Source organism: Schistocerca americana, chromosome 1 (genome assembly GCF_021461395.2).
Source record: "Schistocerca americana isolate TAMUIC-IGC-003095 chromosome 1, iqSchAmer2.1, whole genome shotgun sequence".
NCBI lineage: Eukaryota > Metazoa > Arthropoda > Insecta > Orthoptera > Acrididae > Schistocerca > Schistocerca americana.
Genome location: NC_060119.1, coordinates 821,423,694 through 821,444,190, shown reverse-complemented (window position 1 = coordinate 821,444,190; position 20,497 = coordinate 821,423,694). Strand labels below are relative to the sequence as shown.

The following is a 20,497-nucleotide window of genomic DNA, read 5'->3' as shown; positions in this document are numbered from 1 at the left end:
AGAGGTCTCTACACCATCGTGTCATAAGCTGTGGCGGCATCCACCTCCTGGCCCGCATTTAGTGTGAGGGCGCCACAGTGGAACACGTGGTTCCAGCAGCCAATAGCAGTGCCCCCCATAGAGTATTTAAGCGCCTGCCTCTCGCTCAGCCAGCAAGTCTAATCGTTGCGCGAGTCTTGACATACCGCCTCGACAACAGACAGCGTGTTTACCATTCTTTGTTTTCATTACTAGTGGACATCTTGAATTCATTTGGTTGTCTCTGTCACTCCGTTGGTTCTTGCATGTTGTTGTTGTAAGGTCTCTCTCCATCATCCATCGTCGTTTTGTGTCCGTCCTTTCCGTTCATTTGTTTGTTTGTGGGTCGCTCTCCGTTTGGTCCACCGCGCTTTAGCGGCCGCCCCGCGACCGTTCCAGTCGTGGTTACAACACTTCTATTCCAGTTGGGCATAGTGCGCATATGAAAGTCATACCAAAACATGAAAATTTTACTAGAAGCTATCAGTAGAATGACTCTCAATGGCAGATTTGTGGCGACTTGAAAGTGGTTGCACTGCTATTAGGTATGCAGTTAGGATATACTAAATATTGCTGCTTTCTCTGTGAATGGGATAGCCGAGCTCGTGCATCTCATTACAGTAAACATGGATGGCCCACCAGAAAATCTCTTCAACCAGGTATAAAGAACAATAAGAGTAAACCTCTAATAGACCCTAAAAAGATTCTGCTCCTGCCCTTGCACATCAAGTTGGGTCTCATGAAAAACTTTGTTAAGGGAATGAACAAAGATGGTGATGCGTTTAAGTACTTTAGGCAAAAATTCCCTTACTTAAGTGATGCCAAAGTAAAGGAGGGCATCTTTGTAGGCCCACAGATTTGAGAGCTTTTTGGAGACCACGCTTTTGGTGGAATCATACAAGGTGATGAGAAGCAAGCATGGGAATGTTTTAAGACAGCCTGTTTACAGTTCTTAGGGAACAAAGGAGCAATAAATTAGAAGATTGTAGATAACATGTTGTCATCTAATGAAAAACTTGGTTGCAACATGTCACTGAAAATGCAATTCTTACATAGTCATCTTGACTTCTTCCCTAAAGGTGGTGGTGCAGTAAGTGATGAACATGGGGAGCGATTTCAACAAAATATTGCCACATTTGAGAAGCGATATGCCAGAAAGTGGAGCCCTACTATTTTAGCAGATTACTGCTCGGGAATTTCCCGAGTATGTGTATAAATGTCAAGCCAACCAAAAGTGGTCATCATCTGAATTTATCTCTGAACAAAATATGTAATTGTATATATTGTACATATGGACATTTAACATCTGTAATCTTTTATATACATTTGTGACCAGTTAATTTATATATTTTCTTTTGTGCTTTAGATAGTTCTGGTACAAAGTAGACTTACAAAGTATTTTCATTCATGTAATAATATCTTCATTTTTTCTTAAAATTTTATTTTTGTACTTCCAGAATGGCACTGAAATTTACCAATGCATAACACATAACTCAATTCAAGTAATTATTCACTTAAAATTTGTTATGCTGAATCTTGGAACATGAGTTAATATTTAGTTAGTGAGTTATTTATACAAAAATGTAGATTACTTTTTTAAAAAACTAAATATTTATGAAGATGATGATTTTGTATCATTTTATACTGAAATAAACATCACTAGCTCAAAATCATGCAATTTACACACTTTCACATCAAATTTGTTGTTCAGTGTTATTTTTCTCCTCTTTTTATCTATTGACAGTGCTGTCTCATAAACATACAAAAAATAAAAGAACCAGCATTTAGTAAATTACAGTACTTTTAAAACTCATATTTCTTTGTGAAAAATGAAGGAATCATCTTCACGTATGATCATGAGCAACACAAAGAACAGATTAAATATGTCAAATTATGGAACAACACTACATTTTCAAAATCTCTGTTTGATGAAGTTGTTACAACAATATCTACACATACCAACATTAAACAGTCTTTGAATATTTACCCAAGAGATGAAATTCCAAACAGCTCCAAGTTCTAAATTTTTATTGGCTACAGAGTAAGCATAAACCAGTCAGTCACTGACAGCTGAAATCTCAAGAGATGTTCAGTCAGTGAATTGACAGGCTAAGAAAGATATGGTATCGTGAAGAAAATTAACTTGGACATTCTTCCAACTAGAGCTCCACAAATACTTAAAAAAAGGTATAACTTTGGATGCTGCTCTTTTTGTAATATAACTACTGCCATGGACAGTATCTATAATTTATTACAGGCAGCTCAACTCAAAACTTTCTGGAACATGAAACAATTATGCTACAGATTCATTATGTGCAACACTAGGTTTTATACGGCCAAAGACTATAGCATCTCACATACACATACGTCACTGAAGTTCGAGTAAGAATCAGACAACAGAATATGATCATTGGTTATCAACTGACTTGCCATGATCTGCACTGAAGGATCACACTGACCTTCAGTTTCTTTATAGTTTATTTGCTCAGTGGTAACATGCCAGAAAACTAATCCAAAGGTCTGGGAGTCAAACCCCTGTGAGTCCTATGATTTTAATCTGTCGCCTTTCACTTCTTCCACATCTAGGAATGTTTGTTAGTGTGAAAAATGCTGAGTTGCACCATGGTTCGGAGTCCACATAAAACTGTATGTACTGCTATAACTGGACTTGGGTCAGTGTGAAGGTCAGAGAAAGGTAAGGGCATAAAATTTCCAATAGGCCCATGGTTAATAAAGGACTGAGTTCTTTAAACCAACCTTCAGGTGATGGCAGTTTTTCTCTTACTACACGAAAGAGTACAGACAGTGTCAGTCTTGTAATTATTCTACAGTCTTTTGACTACTATGAGGATGAGATTTATGTCATTTGTGATGTCAAATTTATTTTATATTTTCTTTAGCTCACATGCATCACTACTGCAGCCCACACTACATTTTTGACTAATTCAAGAAGGCCAACCATTAACTTCCATCAAAACTCTGTAATCTGGTAATACCATATTGTTTAGTACGATAAAACAAAGTGATTTAAAAGCCAAATTAAATATTAGCACATGATTCACTCTCTTCAATGGTCCTCTACTAACCATTACACCGCAAAGAAACATGGTCATCCAGAGTACATTGGATACCCATATATTTATTGGTGTTCTGAGATTAACATTTCTTGACATTATACACTATTTTTAATGGTCTGCAGGAGTCATTAGCATACTACATTCATGGAGCTGCAAATTTCACACAGACTTACGCCAAAGTACTGAATTCAAAAATGATTACTATCTTCTCCTGCTCTGGAAGAGTGTGTGTTTTAACTGCACGCAACAAAATCTGATCAAGAAGAATTTATCTCAAATGCTAATATTGTGTTATGTCAACAATTATTCACCAGGCTATTCAAAATAACAACAACAACAATAATAATAATAATAATCATCATCATCATCATTAGTAGTAGTAGTAGTAGTAGTAGTAGTAGTAGTAGAAGTGGTAGCAGCAGAAGCAACAGCAGCAGCAGCAGCAATGACAAGTCAATAACAAGTAAGTACTAAGAATATGAAGATATGTTTTTCACAGAAATGCATTTTAGTTATGTAATCACTAACTCTCCATCAGGTAATCAGTTCATAGTACACTTACATGATTGTATAAGAATAGGCATTAGCTCCGAGATGTTCTCATTGTCATGTGTCAGTAAAGATGGTTCAAATGGTTCTAAGCACTATGGGATTTAACTTCTGAGGTCATCAATCCCCTAGACTTAGAACAACTTAAACCTAATTAGCCTAAGGACATCACGCACATCCATGCCCAAGGCAGGATTCGAAACTGCGACCGTAGCGGCCACGTTATCTGGACTGAAGCACCTAGAACTGCTCGGCCATCACGGCTGACTGTCAGTAAAGAGTCTTACTTTACATAATATGTAACTTCAAAAAAGTACAAAGTATTTTATGCAAATAACTGCAACAAGCTGTGTATTGTTTTGTGTTATTGAATTTTTAGTTTTGCTCTTTATTGTGGAGCATATATCACCTGGAAGCCCAATGTATGGCCCATAATCTATGTATGCAAAGTCGATATTCACATTAAACTTTCTATGACACCTATATTTGTTGACTTTCTTCTGTTTGTTGGAATGCACACGAACAATGGTAAAAGCAATGATAGCCAACCCAAAGTGTTCAGTAGCCACAAACGGAAGAAATGATGTCAATTTTCACTATTTATTGATGAGTTGCTACATTTCCTTTCCACTTAAAATACTTTAAGAGGAGCAATTTATGCCATGATGTAAATGACACCCTCCCCTCATCAAATATTTTTCCTGCAAAGTGCCACGAAATAGTGTAATACGGTGAATGTGTATTTATAACAACTTGTTATCAAAACAAATAAATGAAATTTTAGGTACCTATCAGCATCATGTCTACTGTTCAGTTTTGCTTATGGAAAAAGAGTTTTGAATTAAGTTCTATTATAAACTCTCTCCTATCATAAAAACATTTCAAAATCAGCTGAGATTCTCAACATCATGTGTTACTTCCACACACTACTGTTCTTCTACATAAAAAAGTAAATGTTAATTGCAAACATTTTGAAAGGACAAAGAAAAACACAGAAATAAATAATTGTCGACAAATAACCAGTAACAATTAAAACAATGAAACACATTTCAATGAATTTCCACAGGTCAAATCTGAATCACCACCAATGTCATTTGTACTGTGATTTACTCCAGAATATCTCTCTGTTACTCACATTACACAATGTTCACAAAATAAGAAGTTATATTCTGTAGATTCTGTTGCTACAGACAGGTTTAACAAGAAGAGAAACACACACCCTAAGCAATTTTGTTTTCCCCATGGATAAAATGCTTCTAGTTGTGCAAGCTACAAGACTCAGCAAAAAGTCAGAACAAAGTGATAGTTCCTCAGCAAATGTTCCATTTAATACAGTTTCAGTCCAGTAAATATGAAGCACTGAATTATCAGTCATTTACAAATGACTTAATACAAGCCAACTAGCAGTTAAACATCTTTCAAATATATTTTCTTTTATTACTGAATAAAACATGCAACATTACGTATAAAAAGAACTGCAAGACCTGTCCACTTGCCCAATAGTGTTAATGACCTGAACTACCCTCATTCTATTTGTGTGTTTCTGAGAGGCAAATAAGAATAACTAAAAATAAACTGCTATGTATAAAGAGACGGTGAACAGAGAGACCAGTTGTTAGAAGGCTTTCAGTAGCTAACCTCACCTGGCCTACTGACTGCCATGACCAAAGTCTGCTACCGTGTGCTGAGTGCTTCTCCAGAATAGCTAACTTGCTGATGCAGATTATTTCAGGAAATCACCTGTTTAACTAACCTCTTCACTAAACAGTTTCAAGTACAGCTATTTTAAACCCATAGCTACACTAATGAGATGTTGAGCTATTTGTATCAAACAGTTTCAGAGCTGAATCACTCTTTTGCTTCCATTATCAGTTAAGGTTCTGTGGTACAGTATTTTGTGCATCACAACACCAAAAACACTTAAGTCATCAGATGCACATGGCACTATTATTGTACCAGACTAGCCACCTGAAGAGCTGCCAAGGAAATGACCTAATTTTAAACACACACACACACACACACACACACACACACACACACACACACACACAGCAATGGGTCCCACTTCTTTGGCACTGTTTCAGCTGCAAGGAAATGCATAACAAACAGTACCTTCCCACAAAATACTGAAAATCTGGTGAAGCTAAGAGCACCAGTAAATGCATACACATAATGGATGAAAACTAGCTACTAAATATGCATACATATACTAACAAATTTCATGTTAAATTGTTATTTATTCTGTTTGGAGATATTTCATACTATTTTTGCACAACAATTATTTGTACACTTCAGTTTACAATTTGTAAGGAAGGCAAAATAAACACACTGACATGACAAAATAATTACACAATAAATATCTGACTATTTTGTAACTACAATAAAACAAACTTTACTGCTTAGAGTATATTACTACTTTTAAAGAACCTTCTGATTTGTGTTACATTCAGGAATGCAATTTTCAAAAAGTAACGTATGTCACTTTATTTGGAGAGTTTCAGACATTTGTACTATTTTATAGAAAGACAAATGAATCTCTTATATATTCCCGTTATTTAGGGCAACTTTCTCTTAATGGAAAATGTCAAAAGCAGGACACACGCTGACAGGAGAGAAGCTGCAGCAACGTACAATGGACCATTAAGCTGAACTTCTCTTTGCATGAAAAAGCACCAGAAACAATAGCTTACAAATTATGAGGAAAAGCACTTTGAAAAGGCACATGGTCCACATATGAGATATTAACAAGTTTCAATGCATGTTAGTAGTACTAGATGATATTCAGGTAATCATCACATATTGAACAGTTATATCAGTAAAGTATTTTTTTCCACAGTGTCACTTATTCATACAATATTATATTACCTAGATAAAAGATGTGTCTAGGTTTTACATCTTATAAAAATAAGTCTCCAAAATAACAAGATGCTTGTATCTTTACTTGCTTTTAATAAATTCAGTTTCTAGGAATTCAGTAAATTAACTGAAATTTGGTGCTGTGGAATCTCTAACATCTAACTGCGCAATTAGTCAAAGTTGTGCATTATATCTACATTCAGCGAGATTTTCCTCCAGCAATATATACTGCAAGGAACATTACTATTAATACAAGGATGATTTTTTGTTGTTATATAGTGTGTGTATTTTTCAAATGTATCTCCTAAATATTTGATTTAATATGTTGCAATGATTATTGAAACCCCTCAAGCAGATAATGGTGTCAGTCAGTTATGATACAAAAAATGATATGTTGAAATCTAATTAAGAAAGATCAAACAGCACGTAGCAGCTGTATTACAGTATATATTAATAGAAATTGTATCTATATTGTGTGTTATTTTCAATTTGAAAAGCATTTTATCTCCTGAAGTATGTAACAATCTGACAATTTTTCTCTTATGTATTCAAAACACTACAGAGTTACTGGGAATGCTAACCTTTCCCATCTTTCACAATATTTTTATTTAGACGGCACATACATAAATAACGGAGGCACATTATGGAAGGAGGAAAAGGCCAGTGCCTTCATTATAAAAACTGGTGTTATGTTGGTGGTGTTCATGGTACAAACCTTTTCACCTACGCTACAAAATACTACTACTGTGATTTATTTACTATTATGTTTGTCATGTCTGAAAGAGAGAGAAAATTTCTTTTGTGCAAACTTTTTAACTACAGTAGCTGAGGTAAACTGGAAACAGAATCACATGCAAAGCAATTCTTATAGATCTGCTAGGTATCTTATGAGAAAACTTTTCTAGCCTAAAATGATTCTTTGAATTGTCATACTGATCACTACAGATCCAAATAGCACAGTACACAGAAATTTGGATTTCTCCAAATAAAGTGACTACTAAACAAAGAAAAGAAAATTCAATTTGAAAGTGATGTGGCAGACATAACAATGTAAAATAAAAGGGCAACAAAATGCTGCTGAACCTCATAACTACACATTTTAGGCATTATAAATACAGAGTGAGTGTGTGTGTGTGTGTGTGTGTGTGTGTGTGTACTAGATGTAGGATAATACTGAATGGTGATTATAAAATTAAATCCCTTTGAAACAGTAACAGAATTATCTTCACGAATGTAGCATGTATGAATACCAAAATATTGCACATGCACAAGGCATTTGTATAGGTACTTTGGTCTAAGCAGAAACTGATATGAGACCAACCTCTAACAAATTAACATTTAGCTTCTGCAACATACTGTGTGTAGTTCTCTATCTGCCAGCTTCTCCAGCTGATCCTCAATGTGTATTTTATTCACAGTCAAAACTAAAGATGACACAAAATATGAAAGAACTGAAGAATATAATCATATAACAGACTCAGGATTACAGTGCTCACAGAAAGTTAAATTCTATTTCTCCAACACAGAAAAGCAACAGTTTATTGAATTACAATTTTACAATGATAAAAACATAGAAAGGAAAGTTAATTACTCATGGTGAACAGACTAAGATAAAATCATCTACATATGTGTATGAAATGGTTATTGCATTTTTACACTAATCCCTGAATTATAAAACCAGAGAAATCTTTGAGGATAGAGTAAATATTCATTCAAAAACAATATCTGCAGGAATGAGCAGCCCAATGTGGAAGATAAGTGTTACAAAAGCCACAGAGGGCCACAAAAATTTGTTCCCAAAAACTCAACAATACTGTCTCTTTAAATACAGTATTTACATGTTGGGGTGTGCTGGAAATTGTTTAACAGTTCTTCAAAACTTTGACAGTTCCTGAAGAAGTTAAACATTACTATTCTAACAATACAAAATATATACATGTAGTTGTATAAGTGTTCTCAATTTTACATTAACGTCTTTAGCAAAATAATATTGTACAGCGTTAACATCCACTCCTTGTGAAACATTCCTCAGTCTTAAAAAAGGCTTAACTCAATTTAATAGTGAATCACTTGCTCTCAAACTACCAACACACCCCTAAATCGAACTGGACTATGTATACAACATAAGAAACAATTCACATACAGATTTTCGGCACAAATATCATACTCACCTTCCACGCATTTTGTAAATTTGACTAGTATCACTGCAATACATGTGGTGCATGGGCTCAGTTAGTCTCACAGCCTCTTGGAAATCCCAACTTCCCAGTTATGGCAGTGCTTCATTGGGATAACCTATTTGACTGAGCCCACTTGCCCTCAAAGCAAAGCGTCTAGTACAACTCCTGTGAGTCAGTGGATGTCCTCCAGCGAGAGCTATATCTCTATGCAACTTGCAAAGCTCGGTAACTTTTGATTACTTTTAACAAATATCAACAAACTCATCACCAAGGTCAACTTTTATATATTATTTTTTCTTAAAGCTATGAAAAGGATGATTTCTCTGGAACTGAATTAACATTTCCCATTCACCCTTTACCAATTGATCATTGGCAGAGTGAAAATATGGGCGTTAGCTGATGAGGATATAGTGGCAGATGAAGATGGTGATGACACTTTTATCAGCTGTAGCAGTGACAATGCTGGAATCTTGGGTCACAGCAATGGGGGCCGGCGATCAGTCTACTTCATCACTTTCTACGAAGTGCGATCGAACTTCCAAATGAGATGCTAGGTCCAAAACTAGATGATGTAATGCAGGGTGATCAAGTAAATCACCATCAGGCAAAGGTGGCTGGCTACGTGGCCTTAACTGCCTCCCCTGTGAAGAAAAGAAAAGAAAACTTTTAATTTTAAAAATGACATATTTCTTGATTTTGAGACAGATATTTTTGTGTGTGGGGGGGCGGGGGGGGGGGGGGGGGGAGGGGGGGGAGGTAGGGAGGGAGGGAGGGAGGGAGTGGCAGCTGGGGGAACACATTATTTCACAGATTTTATGTGAAGGAAGAAGAGGACACACACATTTGCCACAAGCCATCAAAATACTGGTAAATTAACAGCAGCATATGGACAGCAGTTAATCACAATGTGTCACTTGTATTAAATGGTGGCAAATACATAAAGGAAACATATTTAAAGCACTGGGGTGCTATATTCCAGATGGAATGACCAGCAATCAACAAACAAGTCAGATGACTGGAATGCTTATTTAGTTATAGTTTCACAAAGTTATATAAAAATCAGTGTGAGAATAAGAATGAACAAAAACATGTGTGGCAGCAGAAATAAACAGCTAACAAGAAAGAGCACCCGTTGTTAAAAATTATACAGCAGTTCTCGAAAGAAACAAATGATCACTCAATGGCAAAATCAAAAACAGGTAGGGGGTGGAAGGAGGGGGGAGGGGGAGGGGGAGAGGGAGAGGAGGGGGGGGGGGGGGAGAGAGAGAGAGAAATTCAAAATAAGTAAATAAAAGTATCTTAATAAATTTTAGGTCTCAGTGAAAAACATACATTAAATAAAAAGATTAGAGTAGAGTCAAAAATTGAAACGTAAAGCTAAGAGAGTGACAACAAGCTGAAAACCATCTTCATATCTGAATTATCATCAAACAAATACAAAAAATTATAAGTGTTTTAATATCCTGGTCACACACATGTCTCTAGAGATGGAGTACAGGTCAGTTGGATAAGACTGAGGAAGGAACAAGTCCAGAATGTAAGTTCTCTTAAATGTGAATAGAAATGAGGACAAATGAGGGGGCATAGGAGAGAAGAGATTCGATTAACAAGCAATAGCAATGACAGAGAAAGAAAATGATTGATAAATAATAAGTGTGTGTGTGTGTGTGTGTGTGTGTGTGTGTGTGTGTTCACAGAATTTTCTTTGTTCCTGCTGTTCATATTTATTCATTTAATTTTCCTTCCCATGGATTGCTTATGTTTCAAAATTCCTGTTGTCCCCAGATCATCTTTTATTTTCCACTACTTTATTCAGCATGGGTTGCAAAGGAGACTTCATGAAATTTGCCAACAAATGACCTAAAGTCATAATACAGGTCCATGATCACTATGTCACTAGTTACCATAATTTTCCATCCCGACTACTTTTGGTTACAAGCAATTGAAGGCAGAAAATTTGGTTAATGCCTGAAGACTGCTAACACCCATCATTATATACACTTGGGAAACACTAGTTCACATGAGTGGTTATTCCTTTTTACGACTACTGAGCACGTTCAAATCAGGAACACAAAACAACAAAATTAATTTTTTTCAATGGTAATTATCATATCGCTCAACTCTGCGAGATCATACATCAATAACGAATTTTAATACCTAATGTGCACAGAATATGCAGGCAACATACTTATGGTGCAGGAAAACCCTTACTAGAACTTCAATGCGCTGGACCAGTCAGTATCAATGGCACTGACATTAACTTCCAGTAACCAGACAACCTGGATGGTAGCATGATCCTTGCCAGGCTTGGTCTCAACATCGCCTTAGTCTCACTAACAGGGAGTCAACATAGTAGTGCTTACCATGTGGGTTCCACAGTAACACTCATTTGTGTTTACAAGGATTACATCTACCAGAAAACTTCCAATTTTAACTATAGTGACATCAACTTTGTGTTGGAAGATTATGATTGCCATGGTGTACATGGGGCTACCGGGTGACCAGAAATCATGGCTCTGTATTGAAGCACGGGAAAGTTACATTACCTACAATTAATTCACAACAGCAAAGTGTGATTCTCCTCTAACAGTGGTAGGTGGACGTGAAGATACAATCCTGACTTTCATTCTCTCTTCTGAGATGGCAACACAATGGGAGAACTGTGCGAGTGAGCTCAAAACACACACACACACACACACACACACACACACACACACAAAACATTTTCTTAGCTTTGGAACAAAACCAGAGTAGGTATTGTTTAAGAGGAGATTCAATTTCAGTAAACCCAACTGAAAATGCTTCGAATGAGGACACGACAACTTCATTGGCCTCATCAAATTTCATGAAGGTGCATATCAAGAGAGCGTTTGCAGGGTATTTCCTAATATGGTTCAAGACTACAAATGTTAGCTTTAAAACTTCCAAGATGGGGCTTGGCTCGAAGCATTTAATTTGCTGCATGATGACTGTTTAAGAAAATAATAAATAAACCTGTCACGTGAAAACGTGTTCCAATGGTGCAAAACCTGCCAGTGTGGAAGATTTTATTCATCACATGCAACTTTGGCTGCAGTTGCCCGACCTCTAAAATAATATTTCCAAAGCCCTCTACCAGAGCCTGGACATCATGAACAGCTGTGTTACCAACAGATTCAGAAGACATGGAAGGAAAGTGAGGCTGGTTACCTAGTTAAAGCCAGGAAGGGAACAAATGACCCAAAAATTTTCAACCTGTGTCACTACACTGCCAAATGACTGATACTCCACCAAAATAGAAAAATCCTGTAAGAGAAATTCACTCACTACAAGCAGGATTCCAACTATAAAAAGCAGGTACTGGCCAGTTACTAACCCCGACAACTTATTGTGGATGGCTCTGAGGGAAAGAAGACTACTGGAGTTTCCCTCACCATCATGATAGCCACCTAACAACAGCAGTCATAGGAAGCTACTGATTAAGCTGTGGAATCTAAGAATGGTCCCCCATATGATGTTAAGCACAAGAGTAGAGTCTTCATTAGCCTCTGGGCAAAGAATATCATATGTAGGAAACACAGGAACCAGAAAAATGGAAGTGTCCTGGCACCAACACCGCACAGTGCCAAATCACACCAAGCAATTCATGTATGCTGCTGATGACACAGCAGAGGCAGCTCGAAGCTTGAGGTTTACAGAGTGAGAAAAGACACTGACAGATAATCTGGATGTACACTGCATGTAATAAAAGGCTAAACACCTGAATCCAAATCCCAGCACGACAAGTCTGCGCGTTTCATTTCATCTCAGAAACAGAGAAGTGTGGCAACAACTTCACATGGTGTGGTGAGGCGAATGACTACAGCATTGTGCATAGCCCTTATACCTAGGCAAGAGATTCAAATGGCACTGTAACAGGAACAACATTGGATACAGGGCCTCTGCATGTAAAAAGAAGGTAGGCACTGCTACAAATGAGTCAGTGCAGGCTGCGATGGAATGCCTGAAATCAATTTTGGTGCAGAGTTTGTAATTGGACACCCTTTTCTAACATAACCTTTTTTGTAGAAGTAGCCGATACCAGGATTAATCCTGAATCTGGCATAGGTGAACATTCTCAGCTGTTTCACTGAAAGAATTTCATTTGATTTTGTATATGATGGATAATATTTTAGACTAAAGTGTATAAAAAGAAATTAATTTCGTAACACTATGGAATACACTCAAAATTACTCTTCTTTTAAAAAATTTGAAATTACAAAATTTCTGGTATACTTAAAATTCCTACTATTAATTGCACAATCTGATGATAATTATAAAATATATTTCTGGGCTAAGATTCTTCTTTTGTCAAGAAAGTTTGTAAACTCTTTTGCTTTGTAAACGTTTTGAAATATGGTGAGTACTGCAGATTGGGCATGTCTCTGATGGAAACAGACATATTTATATGATTGAAACTAACAATGTAATTTGGAAATTGTAAAAATGGTGTGATATTTAACAATGTGACAAAGAATAAAATTCAAGACATATACAGGCAAATCTTCATCAGTTATTTAGTCATCAGGAATCCACAACATAAATCAAAATTTCAGCTGCGAGAATGTACCCCTAGACGCAAGACTTGGTGCCAACAAGAAGAGAAAATGAAAATAAGTAAAAAGTTTTTCCTTTGTATATCTTACACCTCTTGAAGCTTTTGAAAATAACGAAGAGACTAAGAGAAATTGAATGGTGATGTATGGGAGAGTAAGATTACATGTTCTACCTGCTTACTCATACTGCACCCTTCATATGCATCAGATGCAGAGAGAATGCAAGAATCATAGCCAGCTGGGAAATACATGTGGTCGGGGTAAAAAATTAAAAATTCCTGCAAAGAACTCAGGCACGAACTGATGGCCATCTGAGTAAATGGTTGACAAGATGGAGAAACTAATATTAAATACCCTTTCCAGTGTCATGGACAATGTATGGGATGAGCATGGGGGTGCCATCATGCAAAGCTGGGGCCACCACCCATCTGAAGTAGACATTCTTTGCAAATTCAGTGAGGGCAGGATACAGTACATATGATGAAATGTGTATCTGCTTGTCACACCTTGAACCCAAGATGATCTCTTTATAATATAGAGAGACAGAAAATACATGAATGGATTAAGGATCCCTTTTTCTTTGTCACTGAATACTTTGTCTCATACATGATCTTATATCCCTTTTTCTCTGCCTCGTCAACTGCTATCTCATAGAAGACAATGTTTAAATAGATTTAAATGACAGATACATCAGCACATACAATTTCCATCTGTAAGAAGATATTTTTGAGGCAAATTTCAATGAAAGAGAGAGATCCCCACAACACGCCACAGCAGACCACCCACCCCACTGCCGCCCCACACTGAAGCCAGGGTTATTGTGTATTGTGCAGTTCGGCCCCCAGAGGATACACCCCCCCCCCCCCCCCCCCCCCAAGGAATGTTTCATACACTAGATGAGTGTAGCCCCAAATGTTTGTGTGGTAGAGAATTATGGTGTACGCATACGTGGAGACAGTGTTTGCGCAGCACTCGCCGACACAGTGTAACTGAGGTGGAATGAAGGGAACCAGACCGCATTTGCCGAGGCAGGTGGAAAACCACCTTAACAACCATTCACAGGCTGGCCAGCACACTGGACCTTGACAGTAATTTGCCAGGCGGGTTCATGCCGGGGACCAGCACGCCTTCCCGCTCGGGAAGCAGGGCTTTAGACCGTGTGACTAGCCGAGCAGGCTCATGTTCAGCTTACTTATTATCCACCATATTCATTCTTCTAGCCTCTAGAGTACTTACTACCGCATGTTTGAAAATGAAAGACTTCAAAAATTCATTAGTCCGGAAACATTCAAGTGATTTGAAATTTTGTGCTGGCCTAAACAACAAAACATTTGCTTCTCAATCCCAACTGATTTACAACTTATCTGTCAAAATTATTCATGTGATGAGGTCAAGTCATGCAAAAAGAGGTAAACCGATTCCTCCACACTGCCTCTGCACAGTATCAGCTAAATGGATCAACGTTCAGCAATGTAAGTACTTGTGATGCAATTTTATTTCATACTACAACAAAAAACAAAACAAATGTAACAAAACACAGGTGGGAAGTGCCATACAATTACCAACCAAACGTAGAATATTAATATGAAAGTTCTCCGATTCTGTTACACTTTCGTACGGCAACCAAGGGACAGATTATTTGAGCAATACACTTACCCTGGCGCTGCTCTGCACCATCAAATCAGTTTTACAAAATTCAGCTAATATCACTAAGTTAGAGCGCAGAAAAAAAAAAAAAAAAAAAAAAAAAGAAACTGCTACATCATTCGTATACAAGCTATACTATTCATTACTATTCATAATGTGTGGTTTGGTGGCAGTACATTTGACCAGTACATTTAACTGCTAGACCAAAATCCAAAGGAATACTACCCCGTCTTAAGCTGGTACTAGCACTTTTCTTTAAATTCATCATGAACATTGGAAAATAAATTCATACTGTGCTTCAGATTCACAGTAAACTATGTTTGAAAGGCTTCCTCATATGGCACTTTCTATTCTGGGCACAAGTTCATTGCAGTAGTTTAAAGCCTTTTGCTAGTGTGTGTCATTCATTTCTATACAGCATCACATCTTTTTCTGTTTCCACATTCTTTCACTTAGTTTCACTTTTTTAATTACCATCCTTTTATCAAGTTGGTGAACTGTGGATTGCTACTAACCGTAAAGATGACATGTTGAATTGCAGACAGCCACAATGAAAAGACTGTTACACTTAGAACGTCTGGCCAAAGCATTCTTCAGAGAAGGGAGGGAGGACACACACACACACACACACACACACACACACACACACACACACACACACACACACACACGCAAAAGCACTATTTCTGGCCGCTCCAGGATGCAACTGCATCAAATGGAAGCAAGGATTCCAGAGTAGCGTGGGGAGGGGTAGTAGGGGTAGGGGAGTTCACTAGGGTACAGCTGAGGGAGAGAAATGAGCATTGCCTGGTGGAACGTGCAGGGACTAGATAGTGGCAAGACAATGCTACCAGGTGTAGTGTCAGGAGGCTGTGGGGAAGGGAGCACATAGCAGAAAAGGAAAGGAGCAGAGAAGGAGAAAAGACCAGTGGGTGTGTTGGCAGATAGTAGCACACAATCAAGGTGAGGGAACATGATTTGGGAGGAGGTAATAGGACAGAGGGGACAAAAACTTTGATAGCAAGTGTGGGGACAGCACGTCACTAAAATGCTGCGCAATGACTGCAGCAGAGTACGGACATGACATTGCTAATTTTACAGGAGGTCAGGCTTCTAGTGGGTTAGGATACACCTGTGAAAGGACAGGAGTAAGAAGTGCTGGGTGTGTGGACTGGGCAGGTCCTCCACTTGGACCTTCCACAGGGAAGTCATCCCTGGCAAAGGGATGGGATTGGGAGAGGCATTTTGTGCAATGGGATGGACTAGGGTGTTGTAGAGGGTGGATGGGTGATGGAACACCATTTTCGGAGGAGGGGAGGAGGGAATGGTCATTGGTAGGATGTCCCTCATTTCAAGGCATGATGAAGGATGTGGTTCAGTTGTTCCAATCCGGGGTGATATTGTGTGATGAAGGGGGTGTTCCTTTGTAGCTGGTTCATGACTGTAGTGGGAGGATTGTGGATGTGGAGGGTACGGCACCTGAAATCTGTTTTCAGACTAGGTCTGGAGGATAGTAACTGTCTGTGAAGGCCTTTCTGAGATCTTCAGCATACTGGGAAAAGGAGTCGTTGTCACTGCATATACACTGTCCCCAGGCGGCCAGGATGAATGGGAGTGATTTTTTGGTGTGAAAGAGATGGCAGCTGTTGAAAAGTCGGTACTGTTAGTGGTTGGTGGGTTTAATCTGGGCAGAGGGGTGGATGGAGCCATCAGAGAAGAAGAGGTCAATGTCCAGGAAGGTGGAAGCTGGATTGAGGGGCCCCAGGTGAAGCAGATGGGAGGGATGGTGTTGAGGTTGTGAAGGAATGAGGATACAGTGTCTTGGCCCTCAGTCCAGACTATGATCAATTACAATTAACTGATGGTAGAGTTTTGTTTTTCTAGATACTCTTTTAGTGTACAGAAGCAGTGCTTGAACAAGTAATCCTTCAAGGTTGATTTCAAACATTCTGTTCATTATTATTTTTGTGAATTTGGGTAATGCATCATACAGTTTGGTGTTCGGATGGAATATGCCTTTTTAATAGAGCTGTATTTGTCTGTTGTACATGCACGTAATTTATTTGTTGTATGTGGTAGCTGTGTTCAGATTCATTGAAGGTGATGCATGGACTGTCAATGTTTAAATTTTCTTGACTAATACTCACATTTTCTAGCATGTACTAAGTGGAAGAGGTAATATTTCAATTTTTGTACACAAAGGCCTGCATAATGATCTTTGGTCTATCTCTACCATTAGTCTAATATGATTTTTACCTGTGCTCTAAATGATTTCAAACTTCCTCCACACTTTCCCCAAAATACTACAACATACTTCAATATCGAGTGATCATGAGTAAGATATACGGTTCTAAGATTATGATATGATTTACAGTTTCTTATTATCAGCATTATGCAACATGTTTTGCTCAGTTTTCTGTTTCTGTACTCTACACATGAATCCCATTTCATGGTCTGTTGTATCAATACACTGAGAAATTTTGTATGCTCTGTTTTTCAAATTGTTTGTCCATTTATTTCAATATGAGAATTAGCGAGTGTCCTATTCTGGGTGGTGAGTATGTCCATTGTGACAGGTTTTCTCCAGATTTTTCATTAATACAGTTTGCATCATAGTTCTCTGCTATATTCTCTGTGACAGCCTTAAAATTGTTTTGAAAATTTTCTTTGATATTTTCTGGAATTAAAATGGTGGTGTCATTTGCAAATTAGTATAGTTTTCTGTTTCTGCTTTTTCTAAGTGTGGCTTCAGTTGCCTGAGACTGCAGTCATGTCTGTGCGTTGTGTTTGCATATGTGTGTGTGTGTGTGTGTGTGTGTGTGTGTGTGTATTATTGTTGAAAGCCAATGGCCGACAGCTTTACTTGTGTGTCTTTTTGTTGTGCCTATCTGCGACTCATCATCTCCGCTATATGGTGAGTAACTACTTTCCTTCTCATAATATTGTTACATCCCATCCCAGATTTTCCATTGTTTGGATTTCTATCTAAATTATATACATACAATAAATACAGAAATGTACACAATAGGGAACTTTGTGAAACTCCATGTTTGACCACTAATATCTCTGACTGATGGGTACTGACTGTTCCATTTGCTTCATGTGTTATCTCTATGGGCTGTTTTCTTTCATGGAGGTATGATTTAATCCAACTTCATGCTGCTCTCTTAATTACCCAATTCTGTATCTTAATAAGTAATTTATCACAATTGGCAGTATTGAAGGCTTTTGATAAGTCTAGGAAAATGATATAGGTATGTTTCTGCCTATCTAGGGTCTGTACTGTTTCATATAGAAAAGAAAAGACTGCTGTTTCAGGGGTGTGATTTTTTTGTTCTAAAAACGTGTTGTGACTATTGACATATGATATTTATTTAACACATTAGGCAGTCTTTTCTTTAAAAAAAAATTGTCTTTCTAGATACCTTAAAAATACAGACAGTAGAGAAACAGCTCTATAGTTTGAACCTATTCTTGGGTTCTTTTTTTGTGAAGTAGTTTGCCTTCAGCAATTTTTAATCATGTTGGGAAGCTGGCAGCTGAGGACAGGTTTGTTTGTACTTTTTTTCAACAAAATCTAACACATCATCAATTCGTAAGGAATGTTTTGATTTTTTTTCTATAATTCCTGCCTATTACTGGTAGTTGGCATGAGAAATATTGTGTTATCTACCTGTTCAAATTTTCAGGTCAGGTGTGTGGCATATTTATGGGTGACATTTGGCTCAACAAGTTTTTTGTCTTATGTTTACAAATTAACTGTTAAACACATTAGCTACATCCTTCAGTTTGCTGATAGTATGTTAGATCAAATAATTAATGAGAAGAAAAAAGAAATTTATGGCACATCTTGAATAAACGAAGGGTTCAGCTGATAAGACACATCATGATGCATCAAGGAATCTCATTTTGGTAATGGAGAGAATTGTCATTGTATAGGGTGTAAGACCAAAGCTTGAATAAACAAGCAAGCTCAAACTGATGTAGGTTGCAGTAGTTATGCAAAGATGAAGAGGATGGCACAGGATAGACTAGCAGCACAGCTGCACAAAATCAGTCTTCAGACTGGAAACCACCACCACCACCACCACCACCACAACCACAACAACATCTCCAAGCTATGGTTATTCAGAAAATTTTGAACTACTTGATGTCCCTTTCTTCTTTAATGTTAACTCTTTCATTTGGCTTCACCATGGCTATAATGAATATCAACTGAAAATACAAATGCTGTAACCAGTCATATTTATTATATTAAAATTTACACTGTGAGTTTCAGATTATTATACCCCATCATCAGGTGGATTTATTTCAATTAATAGGGAATTTTTATATCGTATGTATGACTTTTGGGTAACCTATGGCAATGTGTTTTAGGAGCCACAGAATCTTCACACACACACACACACACACACACACACACACACACACACACAAAATGTCAAAGCAGACTAAGAAATCATACTGAGCAAAATTTTCAAATGATTGCAGTAGGAAGGCACTACTGTGCAGGTATGGCCATAAAATGACAGCCAATCAGCTAGCAGCATACGGAAATTTGTCTGGTGGGTGAATGTGTTGGAAAAGATCCATTGGTAAGATTTGGCTTACTAAGCTGCTGCTGCTGCTGCAGCACTATGTTGTGACTGTTGTGTTCCATTGCACTTGCTGCTGCATGCCGCACGGCTTATTATGAACAGGTACACAAACAAGAAGCTAGCCAACATTCACAATGTTTACAGAACAGTGGGAAGCAGTGCTGTAGGTATGAGAAGAAGATAAATTGAACGTTTTCGAAACAGAAGACCACCAGCAGTCAAAATCTTTAAGACTGCAGACCACTGGAAGACATGTTTGCACATAAAAGGCCAACTCTGCAACTTGATTAAGAAATAATCCAGCGTTTCAAAACAATGCCTTCAACCAGCATCCGAGCAACAGCTCAAAAACTCAATGTCATTTATTAACTAGTTTTGAATATCACAGAGGGAAATGGTTGACACCCTTACCATACATAAAAGTCCAAGATTTGACATTAGAAGTTTATTGAAGGCAAGCAGATTTTTGTGCCTCAGAATTAAGCCAATGTCAGAATCTCGACAAAGTGATTTTTCCCTATTTCAGTCTTTTTATAGAATGATCTTTTTTTTCCTATTACATTCAAGAACATGGTCACCATGGGAAAGGTTTTCAGTGTAGGCATATGTGACAAATTAACTAGACCTTTCACTCTGCCTCCTTGATTAAATGGATACAATTATTTACAGCTTTTTCCAAAGTGAAATTTCTCATATTGTTGGATGACAGTCTTTTGGAAAATTTCAAAGGACACTGTTCCAACATTTCACTCTGGCAGCCGGCAACAGTTGAAGAAAATTTTCGGGTACAGGTGGGTTGCGTATGGTGGCCTCAAGAGTGGTCTTTAAATCATCTGTTTTAACACCACTGAACTTTTTTGTTTGGTATTTTATGAAAAACTATATCCACCAGACACCAGTCAAACAAGTAAAGAGCTGGTCACAGCAGTCTCCGATGCCGTGACAATATTTCGCAACATGCTTGACATTTTTGAGAGGGTACACCCATCTTTTCTTCC

At 37.7% G+C, this 20,497-nt stretch overlaps 2 protein-coding genes across 3 annotated transcripts in view; both read right to left on the bottom strand.

The window, feature by feature from the left end:
- The window catches only part of LOC124613013 (titin), a 475,930-nt gene extending 470,388 nt beyond the window's left edge, over window positions 1-5,542 (bottom strand). Inside the window, exon 1 of the mRNA XM_047141586.1 lies at window positions 5,288-5,542. Coding sequence (XP_046997542.1) covers window positions 5,288-5,306 — 19 coding nt within the window. The 5' untranslated portion in view covers window positions 5,307-5,542. The remainder of the gene's footprint in view (window positions 1-5,287) is intronic.
- Window positions 5,543-5,889: 347 nt separating this feature from the next.
- Window positions 5,890-20,497, bottom strand: part of LOC124612997 (protein SCAI) — an 88,175-nt gene continuing 73,567 nt past the window's right edge. For both annotated transcript variants that reach the window (XM_047141550.1, XM_047141559.1), the window contains exon 15: window positions 5,890-9,321. In XM_047141550.1, coding sequence (XP_046997506.1) covers window positions 9,178-9,321 — 144 coding nt within the window. In that variant the 3' untranslated portion in view covers window positions 5,890-9,177. The remainder of the gene's footprint in view (window positions 9,322-20,497) is intronic.